The 23489-nt window shown below is 46.5% G+C and overlaps 1 protein-coding gene across 19 annotated transcripts in view; it reads left to right on the top strand.

Annotated features, from left to right (window-relative positions):
• Positions 1-23489, top strand: part of MTSS1 (MTSS I-BAR domain containing 1) — a 156727-nt gene that overhangs the window by 11552 nt on the left and 121686 nt on the right. For 17 of the 19 annotated variants that reach the window (XM_026495429.4, XM_026495440.4, XM_048212527.2 and 14 more), the window contains exons 2-3: positions 10915-10976; positions 14755-14828. In XM_026495429.4, coding sequence (XP_026351214.2) covers positions 10915-10976; positions 14755-14828 — 136 coding nt within the window. Of the gene's footprint in view, positions 1-10913; positions 10977-13345; positions 13440-13641; positions 14113-14493; positions 14638-14754; positions 14829-23489 lie in introns of those variants that run through there. The other 2 variants (XM_044382594.3, XM_044382595.3) reach the window with 2 other exon arrangements.

Below are 23489 nucleotides of genomic sequence, written 5' to 3'. Positions count from 1 at the left end.
GCAGTATAGAAAATGGACGCAGTCCTTGCCCCCCTTGGAGCTTACATTCTAGGGCAGTGCAGACAAGCTAAGTCAGTTCTGTATATTAGAAGGATTATGTGCAATGGGGAAAAATAGAGCGGGGGCAGTGTTGTTGTTTTTAAATACCGTGGCTAGGAAAGGCCTCACAGAGCAGCTGACCTTTGAGCAACACTTCAGGAAGTATGTGGATTATCGGAGAAAGAATGTTCCAGGCCAGGGAAGAGCATGTGCGGAAGCCTTAAGGTGGGCACCAGTTCCATACGTTCCATGCTGATTTCATGTTTAGGCTGTGTCCGGTTTTTAACTAATTAGAAGCAATACTGCAATGAGTATATCCTTGTAGCTAGACATTGATTTGCATTGAGAGTTTTGCCTGAAGGCTTTATCCTGTGTCAAAGGTATGTATTTTTCATGGCATTTCAAACATGTTGCCCAATGCCATTCAGAAAGCACGTATCCGTTCATCTTCCCATGTGCGGGTGCTCATCACCAGGGATTATTTCACTAGGAGCTAGACTTGAATATTGGGACAGAGAAATTGCTGAGACCACAGCTCTTTGGGCCTCAGAGGGACGAGATGTCTTACTTGGCGTGGTGATTTTCTTTTCTTTTTTTTTTTTTTAAAGATTTTATGTATTTGAGAGCGAGAGTGAGAGAGCAGACAAGCACAGGGCCCCGCTCAGCAGGGAGCCTGACGTGGGGCCGGATCCCAGGACCTGGGATCATGACCTGAGCCAAAGGCAGATGCTTAACTGACTGAGCCACCCAGGAGCCCCGGTGTGGTGATTTTCAAATCTTGCTGTGTGTGATTTTAGCAAGAAAGTATGAGTGTCCCCTGGGGAGTGTGTTTAATGCAGGTGTCTGGGCCCCCTCCCCAGAGATTTCGATTGTGTAGCTCTGGGGTGGGGCTCAGGCCTCCGCAGTTCTAGCAAACATTCCTAGTGAGTCTCTGGTAGGTTGTGATTATACCAGGAATGGGGCCGGGGGGGGGGGGGGAGTGGGAGCGGTTCTTGGGCCATCAAGGGCCTCCTTTGCAGCTCATGAGGTGAGTAGGAAGACTCTCCCTGCTTCCCTCTCTTGTGTCCCCAAATTACACCCCAAAATGACTCTCATGCTTAAATGCACCATGATCTTCTGTATTCTCTTTCCTTTGCTAATTATTTCTTTTGCAGGGAAAACTGTCTCCCTTCTTTATTTCCTTCCCCTTTGCCAGGAAAACGCCCCTTTGTCCTTAAAGACTTAGGTGAGGCATTACCCCCGCCTCCTTGGAAGCTAGTACTTTGTATCTGGAGTATGGTGTCCTCCGACTGGTCGCTAACACATCCGTGTTCTACCAGCCTGAGTTCCTCAACGCTTTGGCTCCTTATCTCTCTATGGCCTCCACCCGGCTCGTTGCCTGTGTGTAGCAGGTGCTCATTAAATGCCCCAGGGAGGTTGGCTAGCAATGTACGTAGACGCCTGAAAATAGCAGTTGCTGGAATTTATTGAGTCCTAAGTGCCGGTCACCCTTCTAAGCGCCTGTACTATTTCCCTTACCCTCATTACCATCCTTGGAGGTGGGGACTAGCGCGGGTGTCCTTGACACACGAGCACAGGGCAGTTGCGGGTGACTAAGTCACCTAGGCCATCCAGTGGGTAGATGGGAAGTCGGGCAGGCTGACTCTAGCGCCATGCTCTTGACCCCTACATCACACGGGTCCCGTCAGACTCTGGAGTATGGCTGCGCATCAGGGCGCTCCCTCCAGGCGAGGAGAAGGACGTGCCGTGGGAAGACTAAAAGGAGGACCGCAACTGTACAAGTACCCAACACAGTCATTGCCTTTTTTGGCGACGCCCCCGGGGTGTCCTTCCTAGCAGCCTGGGGTGGGGCTTGGGGGTGTGGAGGAGGCACCATTTAGTGGAAGGCAGCAGGGCACCCAAGGGTGTACGACGTGGCGAGGCCGTTGCTCCCCACGGCGGATTTGACAGATTGCTAGAATCCGTTGTGGGGTTGGGTGGAGACAAGTCCGAGAGGGCATTTCCAGGGAGGAGAAGTGGGTGAGTACAGGTGTGCAAGCATGAAATAATGATAACAATACTTGACGTTTTTATGGGGTGTGGAGCTCACCACGTGTTCTGTTCATTATCTCATTGGGATGTTTATACATGGGCATAAACAAATGAAACAGGAGCTTTGGACTCCACATAATTTATTATTTTGGGGGGTGGCTTACATGTACACAGACATCTCTTACTTGCCCTTGGGTGAGAGCAGCCAGCCCCTGTATGAGGGATCGGATACTGAGTCCCCAGGTGTCCAGTTGTGGAGAAGCAATAAGTTTTAGGGGAACCCGTAGGGCAATTTCATTTAATTTTTTATTTTTAAAGATTTTATTTATTTGTTTTACAGAGAGAGAGCGAGAGCATGAGAGGGGGGAGGGTCAGAGGGAGAAGCAGACTCCCCACTGAGCCAGGAGCCCGACTAGGGACTCGATCCCAGAACTCCGGGATCATGACCTGAGCCAAAGGCAGCCGCTTAACCAACTGAGATCCCCGAGCGCCCCTGGGGGCAATTTCATTTTAAAAAGAACTGGGCAAACTGAGGAGCACTACATGATCTGAACTGGGTGTGAGGGCAAACCCTTCTCTGACCTGAGGCAGATTACTTAATCTCCTGGGCCTTATTTTCCCATGGAAAAAGGAAAAGTGTTCAGTTTCCTGTTCTGCCAAGTGCCCGGGCAGGGTTGTCCTGAGAGCCCTTTTTACTCTCAAGGACTATGGAAACATGAGATGGGGCTCTTAATGATGATCGTGAAATACACTTGGACTCTGAGATGGCCCCAGGTGACCCTGGGGGTAGTACAGATTTGGGCAGGGAGAGAGGGAATTTGGGGAAGAAGGAGAGGAGTGGGATTCCATTTTCATAGAAATGGTAGCTCATGGTATGCACCCCAGTTTTTGCAAGAGTGAAACAATGGAACCAGAAGCCTCGTTGTGGCATAGAACAAGGCTGGGGTGCCCAGAGTGGCTTTGTCACATGATGGCCAGCGCTGCCCGGTAGCGCTTTCTGCAGCGGGACACGTCGGGACACGTGTTCTGCACCTCCGTGGCCTAGTACTACAGCCACGGGCCACGTTTGGCTCTTGAGCACTTGAGTGAGGAACTGAATTTTACATTTTGTTTAATCGTAGTGAATTTAAGTCCATGTGGCCAGTGGCTCTTTGGCTGGAAGGCTCAGGGTAGACAAAGGAATGCCTTTTGGCAGAAAATGTAAACAACAACAACAACAATAAAACTTTGAAGGTACAGTTGACACATTTGGTTGGTTCTTCTTTTATTTCAAGTGGCCACCTAGCCAGGGTGTCAGAAAACAGGCATTGTGGGCATAGGACGTCATAGCACTGGAGGAAGAAGACGCCTGATGTCCTTGACTTAATTAGGGTCTTATGGTTACAAATGGAGCAGTTTGTGAGGGGAGGTTGGGTGGAGGGAGCACCTTTTGTGGTTAAATCTTCCTTTTCATAGGCGTATTTATTGCTGGTGAGCTTGGGCAAGTGGGTGAGGGTGGGCGTGTGGAGGAAGCAACCATTGATTATCCCCAAGGCTGTCATCCACTTGATGGACAGGGATAATTAGTGGATTAGGCAGGCCCCAATCAGGGAATAAAAGCGCAGGAATGGTTTTTATGATGGATGGGCTACACAGTGCCTTTCATCCGAGGATCTCGGGAGCCCTTCCTCTTACAGGATGGGGTGGGGAAGGGTGGCTTTGGGGACAAAGCTGTGACAGGCAGGCAGGGGCCCCGTCCTTCATCCTGCACACCCACTTCTGGGAGCGGCAGATTCCTGGCTCATGCTTGTAGAAGAACACGGGGTCCAGGGGCACGCCTGCTCAGATCAGAAGCTTCCTCTGGAAGCTTTGCTTTTCATTTCCCCGAAGTCCACACCGAGGGGTGACCTAAAAGAGGAGGAGCAGGGATGCTGGGGGCGGCATGGCTCATGCCGAGGGGCCTGGTGGCTTGGGGTGGTGACAGCAGCAGCCTGTAGAGATGCTGCAGATAGGCTCTCTGATCTGGTAGAAGCCGATCGGGCCCCGTGTCCATCGAAAACCTGGAGATGTGATCAAGTTACCCATAATCGCACCACTAATGACAGCACCTGTGAACACTGCTGGTTCATTCCTTCCAGACCTTTTTCTACACGAAGGGCTTTTCTTTGTTTTGTGCCTTGTGTTTTCTTTTTCACGTGGTTGAGGATCGCGACCATTTCTGGCTCCCCTGGGGAGCAGTTTTGCAGTTGCAGTCGGGGGGCTGTGGGTTTGGGGAGCCCTTGTACCTCCCTTGGCCTGAGCAGGACCCAGCCTGCCTACTGAGCAGCAGCCTCCTGCAGCCCTGGGGCTGGGCCGGGAGCTGGGGCTATTCATCTTGAGACTTGTACTTCCCAGCGTCAGGGAAGCCCTTGGGCCCCAAAGTCGGTCCTCCATTTCCTTGGCTGCGAAGTAACAGCAGCCCGTGCCTCAGCAGGGGGTGGTGAGCACGGACGGAGTGTGTATCAGGCCGTGCTCCTCCGGGTCCGTGCGCCGGCAGCCTCTGCATCACGTAGGGGAAACAAGCGGCACCCAGGGAATCCGAACCTGCCTTTCTGCAGGGTCCCCAGGTGGTGGACATGGAAGTGAAAGTGTAAGGCCTGCTGATCTATGCCCCTGGCACCAAGCACCTGTTTAGAAACTGGTGACGCTCCACGAATGATGGTGACAGTGATGTCGTCAGGATGGAAAGAGGGGCTTGGGAGGTTAGCCGTCCAGTCGTGTGTGTGCCTGGGACTTGAGTTCTCAGCGGCATGACCACTGGTGAGCCAGCGTCCATCTGGAACCTTTGGGCAGGACCGAGGCCTTCGAGCTGGAACTACACTCCCTGGAGCCAGTGCCTGGTTTATTGTCCTTGTGAGACTTCTCCAGCTCTGGCTCCTCTCACATCGCCCCTTCCCTGACCACAGCTCCTGGCTCCTCCGAGTTCCCTGTGTGGCAGCGTGGGTGTCTGGTTCCCTCAGCTGTCCCCTGAGGTCCCGCTGCCACGGCGGGCTGGGCTGGGAGAGGCAGTTGCTGCATTATTTATGGGGCATCGTTTGCCAGCCGGGCCGATGAGTTACACACAGTTTATTCTTCTGCTCCGTGTGTGGGATGCCATCCTGGGCCTCTGTTTAATACAGAACAAAACAAAGCAAAACAGAACCCCAAGCCAAAACAGCCACAGGCTGGGTCCTGCGCCCTGTGCCCTGTGTCAGGCAAGTGGCCTGTCCAGCCTTCTGGCTGTGGGGAGAGTGGAGGAAGGGGACGGAGAAGAGGAGAGGGACCCTGGGGTGGGGTGGTGTGCCCAGAGCTCAACTTTGCGGGTGGGGGTGGGGAAGCCAACTTGCATATTTGCTTAAGTGGCCCCCAACCTCTTGGGGAGTTGGTAGAGATTGGGTGGGTCTCTTTTCTCAGAAGTGAAAGGCTTCACCACCCACCCCCTCCCTAAGGGACCAGACTGCTGTTAGGTATGTGACCTGTTAGTTTCTCTTGTCACCTAGGTGGCTTGGGAGGTTTTTTTTTTTTTTTTTTAAGATTTTATTTATTTATTTGATAGAGAGGACTAGCAGGCAGAGGCAGAGGGAGAGGGAGAAGCAGGCTTCCTGACGAGCAGAGTGGGGCTCGATCCCAGGACCCCAGGATCATGGCCTGAGCCAAAGGCAGATGCTTAACCAGCTGAGCCACCCAGGCGCCCCGTGGCTTGGGATTGAATGTCACTCACCATCTGCCAGGTCTTTTGCTGCCTTTTTTGTGATTGAACTCTGACCTTGCCCTTGAAGGCTGCTCACAGTCACCTTGTCCACCCTGTCCATGTCCTGCATCTCCCCAGCGTCAGTGTGCCACTCCAGTGTCCCTTGGAGAGAGCCCACTTATGTCCTCTCTGCTTCCCTGTTTTGTGCCAACTGTTGCTCTTACTAGAAATGCTTTTCTTTCCTCCCTCCATTTCTCTGTTCTTGAGCTCACGGTGTATGAGACTCAGGCTCGTAGATGATGAATTGCATGATGTAAGGGTAGTAGGTGCATTCAAGAATGCTTGGAAAGAGGTGACATTAGAGCTAGACTGGTGGTGATGGCTGAATAGGAGTTTTCCAGACGCTTGAATCCTCTTGGAGGTTAGAAGAGAGAATAGCTGTCGGTGGTGGTGTGTGTGGTGTGGGGAGCATGGTGGGCACCCCACCTGGTGGATACAGAAGTGGGGCTTCCCTGCCTGTCTTCAGGGAAGCCCCACCTCTCTTGCTGTAGGAAAAAGGGGGGAGTCCCGCAGTTTGATCAAGGGAGTCCTTTACATGTTTGTAAACAAACTTGTTTTTGGAACAGGAGACTTTTCCTTTCTCTCAAAATCCAGTGTGGTGTGGGTTCTATTTTCAACAAATTGCCTGGGATTGAGAACCTACCCTCGTCTCCAAAGAAGTCAAGGGGTTCCAGGGAGAGGAGACTTTGCCTGTGACTTCGGACTTGGCAGAGCCCCGGTGCCTGGCGCGAGTCTTACCTTCTTTGATTTTGGTCTGTCTGGAGCGTTGTGAAACCTTTATGTGTTCTCTGGTGAACCCCACAGAGGGGTCTGCGTGGAGACTTTTTGACAGCCCCAGGAGTGCGTTCCTGGGGATTTCCTCAAAAGTGAACCAAGCCCAGTCAGAACCAGTGGCCTCGAAGGGAGAGCTTTCTGTGACTTGTTGGTGGGTGGTGCAGATCAGAAAATTAAGGCCTGTGTTGGAATTGTTTTCTGAAAGGGTTCTCAGTGGATACGGCATCTTGAACTGCAGATTTCTTTTGAAACTTCAGTATATTCTCTTTGGCTCAGTCTTAGAGTCTAGAAAATGCCCCGGCTTTTTCTCTTACTTTTAACTCTTCAAGTTTCTTCTCTCTCCTCTCTCACTTCCTCCAAGCTTTTGAATTTTTGTAGTAAATCTACTTTTCAGGTGGGTAGAAACTTTTTTTTTTTTTTTTTTTTTTTTTTTTACCTTGAAAGAAACTTAAAAAAAAAAACTAGATCTAGAGCAATCCAACATCACCTTGCCTTTAACATTTACGCACTTTAAAAAATTCTCAACAAGGAGGTTTTGTCTTCTGTTCTTAGAAGTTTTTTTTTTTTTTTTTTAGAATCCATTAAATTATATATTGCCTAAAACAGGTGGGCCTGACACTCTTTGATAGACTGTCAAATATCATTAAATCAGGAGAGGGCTGCTTTTGGCAGCCTTCTTCTGGCTGAGTGGGTGTTCGTGGGCGGAGAGCTGTGTGCTGCACCCCTTGACTGGAGAGGGGACCCTCCTTTTGTTGCTAATTTGGTAAAGACTGCAATGAGGCTCCCAGTGGTGGGGGCAGATAAGTCATTTTTTTGAAGAGCTTTGAGCAGTTGATTTCCGGCACATTCATGTCGGTCTGAGTACTCCTCCTGCCATGTGCCAGGGAGTGGCGGAGACTAGTCTGACTCCCTGCACCCAGCTGGTTAACTAGCTGTGAGATGCAGCTCGTTCTGTGCTTAGGACTAAGCATGCAGGATTCCAGCCTGGACGGACAGTCTGACTTACAGGCTTTAACATCTGAGCCAGTAGCCTGAGTGAGGTGACAGGGGCCTGCAAAGCCTTGGCTCAATCCTGTCCAATGTTTATTGGACAATGACAGATTGCACTGAGCACTTTTGATGTCTGATCTCTGTTATCCCTCATGCCAACCCCAAGAAGTAGTGACTTATCCCCTTATTTCTTCCCTCCATTCTTTCAGTGTTCAGAGATGTCAGTGTTTAGTAACGGTGAAGGAATTATTTGTCTTTATGGTTCGTCTTTATAAGGAGCTGACCCTGAGAGGTAAAGTGGCTTCCCCCTAATAATGGTGCAGCCATGGCTAGAAATTAGGACTGTGGGCTTCCTGCACAGACCTGTTTTCTTTTTGGCGTGTTCTCATTGAATGTGCCTCACCTTTTTCTTCAATACTCTGGATCATCTCAGATCATCTCATCTGGAACTTCTCTGGGGGCCCATGCAGGAGAGCGGTTGGTGCTGGGGAAAAGAAGGCCCAGCGGTCATGGCCTCCTTTGTGTAGATGAGTGATGCTAGTACCTTTTGGCTAGAAGGTGGTGGTCAGTATGTTTGAACATCTTTAGGTTTTTCCAAAAGCTTCTCATACTTTCTTGGGGATCTGGAAGAGAAGAAAAGATTAGGTGAGGCTGTAATTGGTGGGTTGAACTCTTATGCTCTTAAGGATGTTGATGTCCATGGGGACAGAGATCTCTCGCGGCCAGCCAGAGAACTCTGATCTCAGCCCTTGCCCCTATAATTACTTGGATATAGATGTAGAAAGGGTGTCCATACTTGATGAGAAAATGGTAAATACATTGGGTGTTATAATTGGACTTCTCTACCAGGTCTCGATGGGCCTGGAATGGTAGCCTGAGCCTTCAAGGATTCATTCAACATAAGCTAAACTAAAGTTGTGCTCTTGGGTAGAAGCAGTGCACTGGGGCGCAAAGACGAAGTGGAGGCTGGGTGGCTTAGCAGTGTGCTGACAGGCCCTGTGCGTGGCTACTAGTGTCAGTAGCTCAGGTTGAGCTGCCAGAGCATCTCTGCCAGGAGCCAGTCAGACAGGATGCCTGGCCCGGTGCAGCTTAGCGCCCCGTGGGAGCAAATTGTCGCTTGGGGGAATAAATCCCGAGACCTGCAGTTGGACCAGGCAGGTCTCTGATGCAGAGCTGATCGATGTGCTCTAGTGGCATCAGTGAAACAGGCTTTAGGCTCTGGGCACTTTGTAACTTCATGGTGCTCTTGCTGCTGGGACCTCTAGTCTGATCTTAGAATTAAAAAAATATATATAATGACTATTGTTTTCGTAAAAATGATACTGTTATTTAAAACACACAAAACACAAAACAAAAAAACTATGACCATATGGGAAAATACAAACAAGAAAGCAACACATGGGTCCAAATCTTAGTTTCCAGAAATAGCCCATTTTAATGTTGGTAGACAATTTTCCAGATATCTCTCAGCACATTTTCAGACAGACTTGATAGCTAGAGAGATATAGAAAAAGGCACTTTTATGATAAGATGCAAATCCAAAAATATATTTAATTTTACTTTTATTTAACAGGAGAATTGAAACTTTAGTGAAGTAATACTGAAGAAATTGCTGAACTTCAGATGACTGTTTCATCACCCAAAGAAATTAGTTTCTCAGGCATCCCTTTATTTTATTTTTAAAAAGATTTTATTTATTTATTTGAGAGAGGGAGAGAGCAGGGGGAGGGGCAGAGGGAGAGGGCCAAGCAGACTTCCCGCTGAGCCTGGAGCCCAGTGCGGGGCTCAAGCCTCCCTATAAAGCAGTGGTTCTTTGTTTTTGTTTTTTGTTGTTGTTGTTTTGGTTTTTTTTAACGATTTATTTATTTATTTTAGAGAAAGGGAGAGGGTGCCTGCAAGCAGGGGAGGGGAGAGAGACAGTCCTCAAGCACACTTCCCACTGAGTGCAGAGCCTGACGCGAGGCTCGATCCCAGGACCCCGAGATCCTGACCTGAGCGGAAATCGAGAGTCATACGCTTAACTGACTGAGCCATCCAGGCGCCCCTGTTATTGGCATTTAGTGAACCGAGGTCAGGGATGGTGCAGAGCACCCTACAATGCACAGGACAGCCCCCCACGAAAAAGACCTGTCTGGCCCAAACAGTCAGTAGTGGCAAGGTGGAGACTTTGCACACGAGGGTAAACCGCCAACTCACGGGGCGGCCGATGTTCCATCCCGTCAGTCAGTATTGGAGGCACTTAACATTCTGTCCTGCAAGTACCCCACCCAGGTGTTTAGTCTTAGTTCTGTATGTAAATGGTTCAGTGCCAAACCCTGCTTCTTTGGCCAGGGCTTCTCCTTTTATGGGTTTATTTTGCATCCCCTCTTGCAAGTCTCCTTGGTCTTAATATAAATCGAATGTGTATGTGGAGGGAGGTGTCACGCTCCAGTCTGTTTGCTCCAGTCAGAATGGCACCTGTAGTTTTGAGTTTGTGTCTGAGTACCGTGGTTTAAAGAGGAGCGGGAGATACCTCATCGTGTCCCCAGGACGCTGCCCGGATGTGAAACACCGTCCTGGGTAGGACATGAACCACACTTGGGGAGAGAAGGGAGAGCTGGGGATGAATGTGCTGGTTTTCCTCAGTTCTTTGAAAAGACTTCCACGTGGAGGCTGGGTTGGGCGTCACCCTGAGGGTCCCTAGAAGGTTCAAGCCAGTGCTGCACGGACCTAGAGGACACGGTAGCGGATAGAGGCACTCAGAAGAGGGTGTTGAGTTCCCTGTGAGCTGAAGTGTGCTGGGGATCCGCATGCCATGTCCTATGTAGATGCTGGGTTCAAGCCATCAGCGGGGTGGCTACCCTTACGTAACTTCTCAACCTTGAGATTCTGATCCTTTAGTAATGCTTCCCAGTGGCTGCCAGTCTCTGTCCTGGGGAGGAGTGCAGATCACTCTGGTTCCCTCCTCCCTGCCCGCCGGGAATGAGGGTGGGGAAAAGCCACAGCCATGGGCAGGTGGTTCCCGGTAGAGCCTTGAATGTTCTGCGTATATTGAATTTGGACCCACCATCTGTTACTCAAAAAGTGATCTATCAATGTATGTGTTAGATTCTGCCAAACTTGTTCAAATTGGCGTTTGTAGTATTTACAAGATAACAGGGCCTGAGCACATTCTAAACCCATTTCTGAGCCAATGCATTTATATATAATCTGGGCACCGTATCCTCGACTGCAGAGGAAGAGAGCACACACAGATTGCTCCCTGTGTAATTGGAATTGGGTGTTCTGTTATTGTCTTAATCAGATGTCTATCACAGCATGCCTTACTGATTGATGACTTTGTTTTGTTGTAGGGGAGCTATCCAGTGTGGGAAGATTTCATAAACAAAGCAGGAAAGCTACAGTCCCAGCTTCGGTAAGTAGAGAAGCATGTCATCCCCAGAAAAAATGGCAACATCCTTAGACAGAGGATGGATTAGGATAGATCCAGGGTGCGGATTGAGGTTAATTTTGGAAGCATTACAGATACAGAAGCATGTAGCGGGTTCCCATTTGAGCATTGCCACTTCTTAGCCTTTTTGTCCTGACCCCCGAGTCCCGTATGTAAAACTGAACTCCTATCGGCTCTGCCTTCTTCCACAGGAAGTTTGAGAGTCAAATGAGGTATCATATGTCAGGTAATAATAAGCAACATTTAGGTAATGCTCACTATGTGTGGCATATGTTAACTTAATTGGATCTCACAGCCCCACAGGGGTAAGTACAGTTAGTATCCTCAATTTACTGATGAAAAAACTGAGGCACGGAAAGCTAAGTAACTTGTCCGAAGTCACACAGCTAGTAAATGGCAGAGCAGGGATTTGAACCTGAGTCTGGCTACCTAGTCCATTCTGCTCACTGCCTAGCTTTATAAAGAGTTTACAACTGACTGTTGCTATTGTATAATTCCGTGTGCGTGAAATGTTTAGAAAATGCAGATCTGTGGAGACAGATAACGATTAGTGGTTGCCTGGGACTAGGAAAGGAAAAGGAGATGGAGTACAAATCTTTTGGGGGTGATGGAAATGTGCTAAAATTGGCTTGCGGTAGTGGTTGCAGAATTCTAAGTTTACTAAAAAATTGTTGAATCACACACCCAAAAAGGGTGAATCTTATGGTGTACAAATTATGCCACAATGAAGCTGCTTAAAAAAGCCCAAGATCTAGGGCCGAGCGGCTCTAAGGGGCTATTATTGTTGCCTTGTCTTCTGCGTGCTTGTGTATCATTTGGTATGCAATAGGAAGTTTGTCAGCATCTTCTTGTTACAGCTATATGCTTTTAAATCACTGGGGAGAAGGGTGACCCACATGGTGGGTGCCCCATGAGGGATGGGACATTTTAAAAAGCAGTAATTTTCATGACTCCTGTTCATGGCTTATGGGGGATGACATCAGTTGGTTTGGATATATGGAGGTGGTTTTCCAGAGGACAAAGCAGGTAGGTGTTTCCTAGGATAAAAACCCACGTGGATGATGTGATGCTCTTGGTCCTTTGCCCGTGGATGTCACCGCCCAGAGCTTTAGCCATAAGACTGGACATTCCATGGCTCCCCTGTAGATCATGAGAGAAGAATTCCAGGAGGAAGGATCTTTCCTCTTCCATCCTGTCAGCTTTGTGGGGCCTGGGATTTCTACCCCATGAACCTAGGATTCCCCAAGCTGTGAGTGGTCTTCCAGATGGACAGTTGCCTCGGGCATATAGCCCCTTCTCTGCTTGTCAAATCCTTTACCATTTTGGTGCATAAGAACTTGTACAGACTTAAAAAAAAAAAAAAAAGAGAGAAAGAAAGAAAGAAAAAGGAACTTGTAAAGATTTTCTGCTGGGCCAGCTTCACCCTCCTCTGTTTGAAAGCAGGCCCCTGCGGGGGCCTTCACCAGGGTCACCTTATGAGCTACACCTACCCTCCCATCTCTGCTACTATTCGCATTTATTTCTAACAGTTAGTCTCCATCCTATAGGAGGTCCCTCCTGGAGTAAACCGGAAAAACGTTTCAGTACCCCTCCCCCACCACCCCGTCTCATTTCTTATCTGACCTCATTTAATTGTCTGGCAGCCTTTCAGGGTTGACCAAGGAGAAGATCCTCTCTTCCCCTTTTACCAAAGAGGAAACTAAAACTTAGAGTAATTATTTGTTTAGCATAGCTAATCAGTTACAATGAAACTTAAAGCAATCTTTTTTTAAATTAAAGTTTATTTATTTATTTTAGAAAGAGAGCGTGGGGGAGGGGCATTCGGGAGAGAGAATACTGAAGCAGACTCCCCGTTGAGCACAGAGCCTGACACGGGGCTGAATCCCAGGACTCCTGAGATCATGATCTGAGCCCAAATCAAGAGTCGGCCGCTTAACCGACTGAGCCACCCAGGCGCCCCAACACGTAAAGCAGTCTTATCCCCATTGGTACAAAGAACATTTTATACTTTTTTCCCCCCACAACGTTTAGGCCTCCTGGGGACAGGGACCATTCTTTATTTTGTCAGAGTAGCAGTACCCAGCTGAGAGCCTCCTGCACATGGTTTAGTTTCCATAGTAAAGAAAGGATGAGAAGACTGTAGGAGAGGCGCGTAAGCTTGGAGTGCGCCCGCGGAATCACGCCTCTGTGCTGCCGGTGCGTGCGTGTTGGCTCAGCCCCGGGGGAGAACCAAGATGGCTCATGACAACAGCAGCCAATGAAATAGGACTCAGTGGAGAGTAGTGGTTAAAAGCTCCTAATTCCTCATAGTTGACCACCATTCTCATTTTCAGGGGAGCCCGTGTTGTACGCAAGACACCTCTACAGCTGGCTCATTAAATTGGGATGATCGGCATTGACTTGAATGAGAATCAATCCAGCCATTGTGTGAGATGTTAATCGTCGATCAGAATGAGCTATTTATAAATCCCAGGATGTTTGATAAAGCTAACTTTTCCAGGGTTTGCATTTGATGTCAACTCTTTGAAAAATATGCTTCAGAGTGGCTTTTTTCTTTCGGTTTTGTTCTGTATGTCTTTTTTTTTTTTTTTTTTTTTTTTTTTTTTTTAATTTGAGCAGAATATTTTCTTGCTCTACTCGAAAATATCAGGCCTCATTCTGCAGTTTGGTGCTAAGGCACTGTGGCCTGGGTTTTCCTGGGGACCACTCCCAGCACCTTCCAGAATCTTCTGTGTCAGCTACTGTTGCTGAGGTGTAGGGTCCTTTCTTCAGTTCCATCTTGAACTTCCTTTCTTGTCCTTGTTCTCATGTTCTTCCTTCAACAGTTTTGCATTCTTAGGAATGCTGAGCAAAGACTAGATTCATATGTGAAAAACTTGGAAATGAGCTTATGTGTTCTAGCTGTCACAGCCCTGGTGGGGAGCGGGGCTGACCCTTCACTGGATGACATCTTGGGATCACAGCACTAGGAACCGGTAGACCACAGAGTGCTCAAGAGGATGTGAAGAACTCAAAATAATTTCTAGGACAGCAAATGAGTGCAGTGACTTCTCCCCAGTCTCAAGGAATTCAGAGGATGCAGTCGAGATAGCATTCTAAGGTTGAAAAACTAGTCTCAGTTTCATTATAAGTGGGATTTAGGGGGAAAAGTCACACGGCTGGGATCTTGTCCTGCAGCGGGATGGGCACAGGACTGCATCCTGCCGGGCTGTACCCGTTCCAGTTCCGAGACGAACTGGTGACTTTGAAAGTCACTCTAAACTTGTCTCTGTTTGCCCATCTCTAAATGAATTATTTGAAGCAGAGGCTCTGCTCTCTCTCCAAGATTTCATCTCCCGGTCCATATAGGATGCTGTTTGCCTACTCTAAAATGAATTTCACCTGTACCATTTCTGGTTTTTAATGATGTTTTTCTTTTAGGTTAAAACACCTTCTTTCCTCCTTTGTGAAATTTGGCCCAGTAATTATGTTATGTCATCAGGTGGAACGGGACGGGAAGAATTGCCAGCATTTACTGACCAGCACCCAATGCGCTGGGTATTTTTGGGGGAGAGTGCTCATATGAGAAGGAGAAGTGCTTCCTGAGCAAACGGGGGCCTGCAAAGCCAGTGCCTGCCCACGTCCAGTTGAGTCCTTTCTCCTAGAAGGTCTCATTCCGTTCCCCACAGAGGTGTTAACCCTTTAGCTGTAATGAATTTGCGTGAGACATTCCTCATGCTTTTGTTCTCTGTTTGCATTTTAGGACCACAGTAGTAGCAGCAGCTGCCTTCTTGGACGCCTTTCAGAAAGTGGCTGACATGGCGACCAACACACGTGGTAAGCAGATGGAGGGATGGCTTCCAGCACGAACCGAAGGCAGCATGTGGGCTCTTACCCTTGGGTTGCTTCATGAGGAGCTAGAGCTGAAGTGATCAGAGCTTAGCTGACTCATGGTTTTAACTTCCTAGAAAACTCTGTGGGGTTCCACATATTAGAAGTTGCAGATAGTCCTCCAGATAACGAAGCACATGAGAGGAGGAGTGAAAAGTAGAGAAAAGGAGGCACAGTTTGTGCGGGGTCAGGGGGGCTTGATGTGTGATGTGGATCAGTTTTAGTGGCATGCGGGTTGCAGAGCCTGGGACCGTGTGTTTGGTTGTAGTTCCTCTCTCCTCACATGGGTTGTCCTCAGATTTTCGTTATTCCCTTGTGGAGAGGGAAGCTGTGAGAATGATCCAACAGACCATTTTTCTGCAAGGACCCCTTGTGTAAGTTGTGTCCTATTGTGTTGTATCTGTGTGTCTCCCGCATTTGACTGCAAACCCCTTGAGACTATGACGTATTCATGTCGGAACTCCCCCAGAATAGTGCCTAGGACAAAGCAGGTGTTCAGAAGTAGGTTTATTAAATCGGTGAACAAAGGGAAATCTTGTGCAACTTTTTAATAGTTTCAGTGACTATAATGAGAACATGTGAGAGGTATAAAGAAGCTCCGGTATCCACCACCATTGTCAGAAAGACAACATCACCCATAACGTGGAGACCTCTGTTCGAAGGGGGGGGTGCTTTCCTTTTCATTCCCAGGCAGGGAAGCTCTCCTGCCTTTTTTTTTTTTCTTTTTTCTTTTTTTTTTGCCTTATTTTTCTGGGTCAGCCTGTATACTGTCTGTTCATCGTCATGGTAACATTGGAAAACATGGGTGTTGGGGGTGGGCATTGGGGGGTTGTTGCTCTCAGTCATGTGAAGGTTTAGCTTCTTGGAAACACACGATGGCTACCTCCAGCGGGTTTCAGTTGGTACCCCTTTACCTTCAGTGCCTAATTAAATATTCAAATGAATTTGCAGTGAGGACACTTCTCATTTGTTCAAGAAACTTGAGAACTGCTAATATTTTAGGTACTATTATGGGACCACAAAAATCAATAGATTATTTATTCTCCTTGTCCTGGAGGGGCCTGCAATCAAGTGGGGGGCGGAGAGTAGATGTGCAAATAGAGAATTTCGGGATGGAAGTAATATGTGTGGTACAGTAATAGTGCTGGAACAGCGTGCTTGGGGAATATAGAAAAGTGAGTAATTAGCTCAGCTCAGGGAGTCGAGGTTCTCCCAGGGGAGGTTATATTTCCCGTTATTTCCAAGATGCCAACGGTGTTTCGAAAGGTTCCCTAGGAGAATGTGATGGAGACACGAAAGCAATGGTTGGAAGGACTTGATCTGGTCTGTCAGCTTGATATCGGTCTTAACTCTTATCTTTTCTTAATCCCTTAAAAAATTCTTCCATAGTCGACATGTGTCCATTGTACTCTTCTTACTTGGATATTCTGAAGATTCTGTAACATTTAAGCCAACAATCACCACTGTTAGTGTTTTTGAGTCTGCTTTCAAATATCGTCTTCTGCTTCAAAAGCCTCTGGAACTGGTCTTGTCAGTCACGTTGATGTCTTTCTAGAAGAGCCACCAGAATGTGTCTTCCTTAAAAGAATGGCTCTACTATTTGAAAGGACAGAGATTGCTGGTGTTGCATTTTTGAGACTCTGTGATTCTTAATAAGTTTTTTGTATTTTCATATTTAATTATTGATGGGGCCCTCAAGACGGAGAAGAGCAGCATCCCCCCGAGTTCCCATAATTGCCGGCAGCAGGAAATGGGGTTTCTGCAGAGGCTGCTCCCCGGAGTGGCTCTCGGTGGGAAACCGGAGGGCCTGCAAGTCTCATGGCTGCAGGGAGGAAAAACAGAGCAACCGTCTGTGGGAAAAGAAACCAGAATAGCCTCTCTGTGACGGTGACGGAGGTAGAGTCGCAGCTTGGAGGTGAAGTGTTTGACAAAAGACAAATAATGCCCCAGTGAACAGACCCCCGCTTTGAGGTATTTTTAAACCACTTGATTTCAGGTCATTTTTAGCGATGCCAGAATAACTTCACATCTCGCGATCTCTAGAAATCCCTCTGCATTGGGGTAAAAAGAACTTTCTCTTGAGTGTGAGCGCTTTCACATGACCTAGAAAGGGTACGGTTGATACAAAGAAGGTATATTTTATGGAGGTGATAAGAGAGAAACCATGAAGGCGCTTCTCCAGTGGTCAACAAGCACCAGACGTGATTTTTATTAAGTTATTTTTAACTTAAAAATGGAAAAACCTAGACCATGCGCTTTTGTTTAAACAATTCACATAACAAAGTCTGTAAAGTAAAATCCACCCTCCCCGTGCCCCCTGGCGGGGATTGGGCTGAGCGTCATTTGTAGACTTTTTTGCGTATATGAACACATCTGGGAGGAAGAAAGCTGGTTGCAGAATGACGTGTAGAAAGGTACATGGAGTAAAGTGCTTCTGGATGATGTAAAGGTAGCCCGAAAGGAACACATTCCCATGCTTTTACTCCACGGTATGTTATAATTTCCTTTCCACGTTCATACCTGTGGATCTGTCTCATTCTTTCTAGCGTCCAAACAGAATTTCATTGTCTGGATACAGCACAGTTCTAGCATTCTGCTGTGGATGGAAATTTAGGATATCTCCCATTTATTTGCTGTTACAAGGCACGCAGCAGTTAATGCCCATGTATACATCCTTTGGGAGATCAGGGTGTAATCTGTTTTTAATAGTGTGTGCATCTCCACGGAAACAGTGTGTAGAAAATGCTTCAAACTCTTGGTCAGCGGCAAATCTATTTGGACGTAAGGTCATTAAAGGCTGCGACTCTATATGGTTTGCAGTTCGGTATCTACCTTCTGCAAAAGTCCAGTTTTTTGTTTGTTTGTTTTTTCGCTTAGAATTTTTGGATGTATTTTTTGAGTCCTTCTTGCTCAGAGTGACAGAAGGCAATTTAAGTGCATCTCTTTGGGGCAGGCATCCAGAATCTCAAGTTAGCATGTCTCTGGTTTCCAAAATATTAGCATTCCATATTGTCTCCCAAAGCTCTGAAATTCCTTTGTCCTTTTTAGCTAATATTTTACATTAGCTATTAATACAATTTATTTAGGAAAAACTTTTTTTTTTTAAATAATTTTTATTTTGTTATATTAGTTACCATACAGTACATCCCCAGTTAGGAAAAACTTTTAAAGCTGTTCACTATAAGAGCAACATTAGTGTAGTCATTATATAACTTGTTAAATAGGATGTGGAAATATGTTAGAACTGTTTTTTGTTCATTATACAAATGCGTGTAAGTTGCTATTATAATGTGTGTATTTAGATTAATAATTAAACCATAATGGAATTTAAGAGTTTATTAGCACCATAATCCATAGTACAGTTTCATATTTTGTTGGTTGTGCATTCTGGAATGAATATACAGTTTGCAATTAGCATGAAAGTACACCTTTTCCCATATTACTAGCCACAAAGAATTAGTGTTTAGGCATTTGCTATGCGTGGAACGCCAGACTTTATGGAGCAGAGACCCCATCTTCTTTGTACCCATGATGGACCAGCAAACGACCTGTCATTGGAGTTGGGAAATGTTGCAGTTGTCTGAGTTACTTAAAAAAAAAGAAAGAGAAAAAGAAAAAGAGAAAAGACTAAGGGGCTTGAAGTGGAGGGCTTCTCTGCTCTGGATAGCAGAGGCACCTTTTGGGGAAGAGCGTTCCTGCACCTGTGAGCACGTCCTTGCACACTGGGCCCTGCTCCCTGTTTCACTGGAAGGCAGGGGTACTGAGCTGATGAAACCCTCCACCTTAGTCAGCACTGGCCCTTCGCACCACTGCATTGTTTGCTTGTGTCAGCAAGGGCCTTTGAAGAGCATAATGCTGTGTGACTTTCATTTCTGGCTGCCTCTGTGTGCCTGTGTAATTACTTTATAGCTTTGAAAAATCATCTCAGGGTTGTTTAGATAATGATACACCAAACCCAGAGTGAGGAATTTAAGATTTTATGAAGAAAGGAAATGGCTCCCCAGCCGATCATCTTTAATGTCCAGGAGCCTTTGTACATCACTTTAAAAAAGTAGGCATGGTTTCAATGTTGGAAATCATGATAGCTAACCTTTATTGAATAGTAAAGCGGGCCGGGCTCTGTTCTAAGAGCATCACCTATTCTGAATCTGTTCTCACAACGTGGATACGTGCTCATTATCTCCATTTTAGGTGATGAAGTCAGGGTAAAGAGAACTTACCTAAACCAAGGTTAATGGCCAGTAAGTGGTAAAAGGAATCTGGCCCAGAGCCTAGATTTTAACATTAAGTTACGATTCCTTATGTAAGGAGCTCCTGGATTTAGTATAAGCTTATATTTGCTTTTAAAGTTACTTGATCCTGAATGCATTAAAAGATCTATGTAGCACCTCGGAGTAATCTAGATTGGGAGCTGTGATGCCTGGGTTTGTCTTCTTGTTTTGCCAACTATGTAGCCCTGAGTAAATTACAACAGCCAACTGCCCTACCCCCTGCCCCTTATCCAAGGGGTATACTATCCAAGACCCTCAGTAGATGCCTGAAACTGGGGATTGTCCTGAACCCTAAACATACTGTTTTTTCCTATATATATATACTTATGATAAAGTTTAATTTATAAATTAGGCTCAATAAGAGATTAACAACAAAAAGTAATAATAAAGTAGACCAATCATAACAATATGCTATAATAATTATTTGAATGTGGTCTTTCTGTCTCTCAAAATATCTTCTTGTCCCATACTTCTTGTAATGATGCGAGATGATAAAATGCCTACGTGATGAGACGAAGTGAGGGGAATGACGAAGGCACTATGACATAGCATTGGGCTCTTCCGACAACTTGTCGGAAGGAGGGTCAGCGGCTTCCAGACCACAGTTGGCTGTGGGAAGCTGATACTGCAGAAAGCAAAACCACGGATAAGGAGGGACTACTGTATATTTCACTTTTCTGGGCTTTAATTTCCCCAACTCTAAAAGGGGTTTTCCCAGGACACAGAGTCCTAGATGATCACGAGGAACCTTTCTCGGCTCTTATATTCTATGATTTGAAAAATCTCATTTGGCCCTATTAAGTCCATAAAATATGAATGAAGTTGGACATCCAAATTCTCTCCCCTAGGTTATCTTTAGACTTTCCAATTTTTGCCCTGGAGACAAAGGAAGTGGAGGGAGCAACATTAAGCATAGGATAACGGAGAGAGGGAGGGTTAGAAAAGAAAAATAAAGCCCCCCCCCAGACCTGCAGTATGCGCTTGAGGAGGGCAGGTGGAAACTGGAATGTTTAGGACCACCATGGAGGTCCAGACGGCCAGAGGCGTGCTTTATTCAGCATGTCTGGATTGCTGAGGTTCTGTGCACTGGTGAAGAAAGTCTCTGTGGCTTACGTTGGATAAAGCAGTAGTGGTTCTTGCAAATAGTGATGTGTTTTTAGTATATGTTACGTATTTTTAGTATACAGTTTGTTAAATGCCATGGTCTCCAAATCTGGCTGCGTGGATCATAATCACTCAGGAAGTTGGTTTTAAAAATGCAGATTTCATACAGAGGGGAGGGGGGTGGGGGAATGGGATAGACCGGTGATGGGTAGTAAGGAGGGCACATATTGCATGGTGCACTGGGTGTTATACACAACTAATGAATCATCGAGCCTTGCATCGGAAACCGGGGATGTACTGTATGGTGACTAACATAATATAATAAAAAATCATTATTAAAATAAAAAAAAAATAAAATAAAAATGCAGATTTCAGGGGCTCCTGGGTGGCTCAATTGGTGAGGCCTCTGCCTTCGGCTCAGGTCATTATCCCAGGGTCTTGGGATCGAGCCCCTCGTGGGGCTCACATGCTCAGCAGGGAGCCTGCTTCTTCCTCTGTCCCTCTCCCCCGACTCCTGTGCTCTCTTGCTTGCTCGCTCTCCCTCTCGCTCACACTGCTCTCTCTTTCAAATAAAGAAAATCTTTAAAAAAAAATACAGATTTCATGGCCCTGCCTTATATCTGTGGAATCAGATGGGTGTGGGTAGGACCGGGGAATCTCAGATTTTTAAAAATTCCTTGGGAGATTTTACTCCCTGGTGAGCTTTGTGCCTCTTGCCATAAGCCACCTGTCCAGCAGCATCTCCCCCAGTGGCTGGCAGTTCCACCCGTAAAGAAATGTTCCTGGCTCCCTGAAACCCTTAAATCCTTTGATCCCTGTCTGCTTGCATGTGTGTGCATTCCAGACCTGGAATGTCCTTCTCCCTCCAACCCCTGTCCACCTCCTTGAGATGTTCGAGGATTTGCTGCTTGTTTACCAAGAGCCAGGTTAACAGTCACATCACCGATGATACCGATGATGACCAAAGTAGAGGGAGATTTCAGGCCTCAGGGCCTCTGTGGCACGTTCTTCTGCCAGTGCAAGTGTGGGGCTCACTGTGTCATCTCCGGCCCCCTACTAGAATGCAGGCCCCTCCAGGACAGGCCTGTATCCTGCTCCTCTCTGAGGAGCCTGGGCACCTAGATGCTCAGTGTCTGGCATTTGACAAAGTGCAGACAATGTTTGACGAATGAATGACTGAGCGCAGACAGCAGTGAGCACACTCGCGTGGCCCTCAGTGGATCTGGGTGAGGAAGCCTGTCATCCCCGGGGGCAGGAAGCTGCTGGGATAGGATCTTGGTCGGATTCCACATGGGGGTTCAGAATTCATATTTTGGCGACCCCCTCCCTGAGGTCCAGTCTGATGTGGAATGTGTAACTTCATACTTCTTGTAGCTGAAGAGGGCCGAGCAATTCCATGATGCAGTCACAGGAAGGGGCAGGTGGGTGAATGGCTGGGCCCAGGGAAGAGAGGGAACCTTCCCTTCTCGGGTTGGAGGTGCTCAGAAACTGTTCCGAGAGGCAGCCAGACCGGTTTTGTTTGCCCCCGAGTTTTATTTTAACTAGGTGGTTTGAGATTTCACTGGCCCTTAACTTCAGGATTGACTTTGGTGTTCAGGTCAGACTCAGAGCCTTATGATTTCTACCTAGGAAGCTCCTCAGCCACAAACTGGGGGAAAAATTAATTATTTAAAAAAATCATCAATAAGGCCCTTCTCACAGGCCTGGAGCTGAATATTGTTTGAATATGACGTTAAAGGAATGCCGACAAATTCATTCCCTGATTCAAAATGAAAAGGTCTGGTGGTAGAACATGAACGGTTATTTTAGGTTATTGTCTTTGGGATTTTATTGCCTTTAGGAAAAGAGAGAACTTAAAAGTCTTTGGGAAACAAGCTCAGTTGTGATTTTTCTTTAAGAGCTTAGCTTGTTTTGAAAAATTCAAGGGTCGCGTATTAATTTTTCTGATGATCTTATTCTGAGGATTTACCAGATAATAGGAGAAAAAGGAGTCTAGCATAAAGCATCTTCTGGGGCCTGGAGAAGGAGTTTTATGAAAACGTGGCAGGGGTTAATTTTGCTTAGAGCCTGTATATAGCCATAGTAGGGGCACCTTGGCTCTGATTTCCTGGAGCCTGGCACATTTTAGGTGCTCAGAAAACAGTTGCTGATGTATTAAAAATTTTTTTCTTAAGTGAAACACTTCCTAGCTTGCAGGGTGGATGGACCAGCAGCTATATTCTCTCATATTTTTAAACACGAGTCTAGGTATGCTGGATGGAAGATGACCTAGAAACTCTCCATTGCTTTTCATTTTCAGGGTTTTGAACCTGACTTCTTGGTTTTGATTCCCATGAATTATGCTGAGGAAGCCCTAAGCAAATTGTGCCCCGCTGGTGGTTACATTTTGAAAAGTCTCACTGCTATGATGTTGGCGGGTGTGGGGAGTGAGAACAGAGCTATGAAGAATAGGAACATTTGTATTTGGTGCAAGTGGGAAATTGGCCGGGCAAAGACAAAGTCACCTTTTCTCTCGCATTTCTTTTTTGTTTGTTTTCCCTTTAATTTACAGGCCCGGTGCCAGGACTTGACAGGTGCCGTGTATGCCATGGAGTCATGGCCCTGTGGAGCTTTTAGTTGGGGCCAGGCTGGTTGGTGAAATGCTGGAAATGTTCCATATTTTCACTGTCCAGTATGGTAGTTACTTGCCACGTGTGGTTTCTGAGCACGTGAAATGTGGCTGGTGTACCTGAGGAACTGAATTTCTAATTTTTTAAAATTTTAATTAATTTTAATTATATATAACTTACAACTTTGCTGAGGACTGTGCTATCCCACAATCTGGGAGAGCAGCTTCAGGAATTTCCATCAGCTTCTCAAGCCACTCCGTACTGAAATGTGTACGTGTGGAGGAGTATGTATCCATCTATGTTTGTATTTAATACCTATCATAGTCTCAATCTTACGTGAAGTACAAATAAAAAATTTGTAAGTTGTTGCTTTTTATGATAATATTTAACCTAACTAAAAAGTGTGTGCCTATTATGTAAACCCCTTCGGGATATAAATTCTCATCTCCTAGAGAGATTTTACAGTTGTCTTTGACTTACAAAGGGGTGACATAAAAAAACACAATGTCTTTTTAAGTGGGTTCATAAATGCATATCCTGCTTGTGGGTTTCACTATTTTGATGCTTTTCCACTCTGATAGACCTTGAGTCATTTTAACTCATTACCGCGATACATTTAATCC

This window comes from Ursus arctos, unplaced genomic scaffold (assembly GCF_023065955.2).
Source record: "Ursus arctos isolate Adak ecotype North America unplaced genomic scaffold, UrsArc2.0 scaffold_6, whole genome shotgun sequence".
In the NCBI taxonomy this organism is placed as follows: Eukaryota; Metazoa; Chordata; class Mammalia; order Carnivora; family Ursidae; genus Ursus; species Ursus arctos.
Note: the sequence above shows the minus strand (reverse complement) of the source record. Positions and strands in the feature narration are given on the sequence as shown.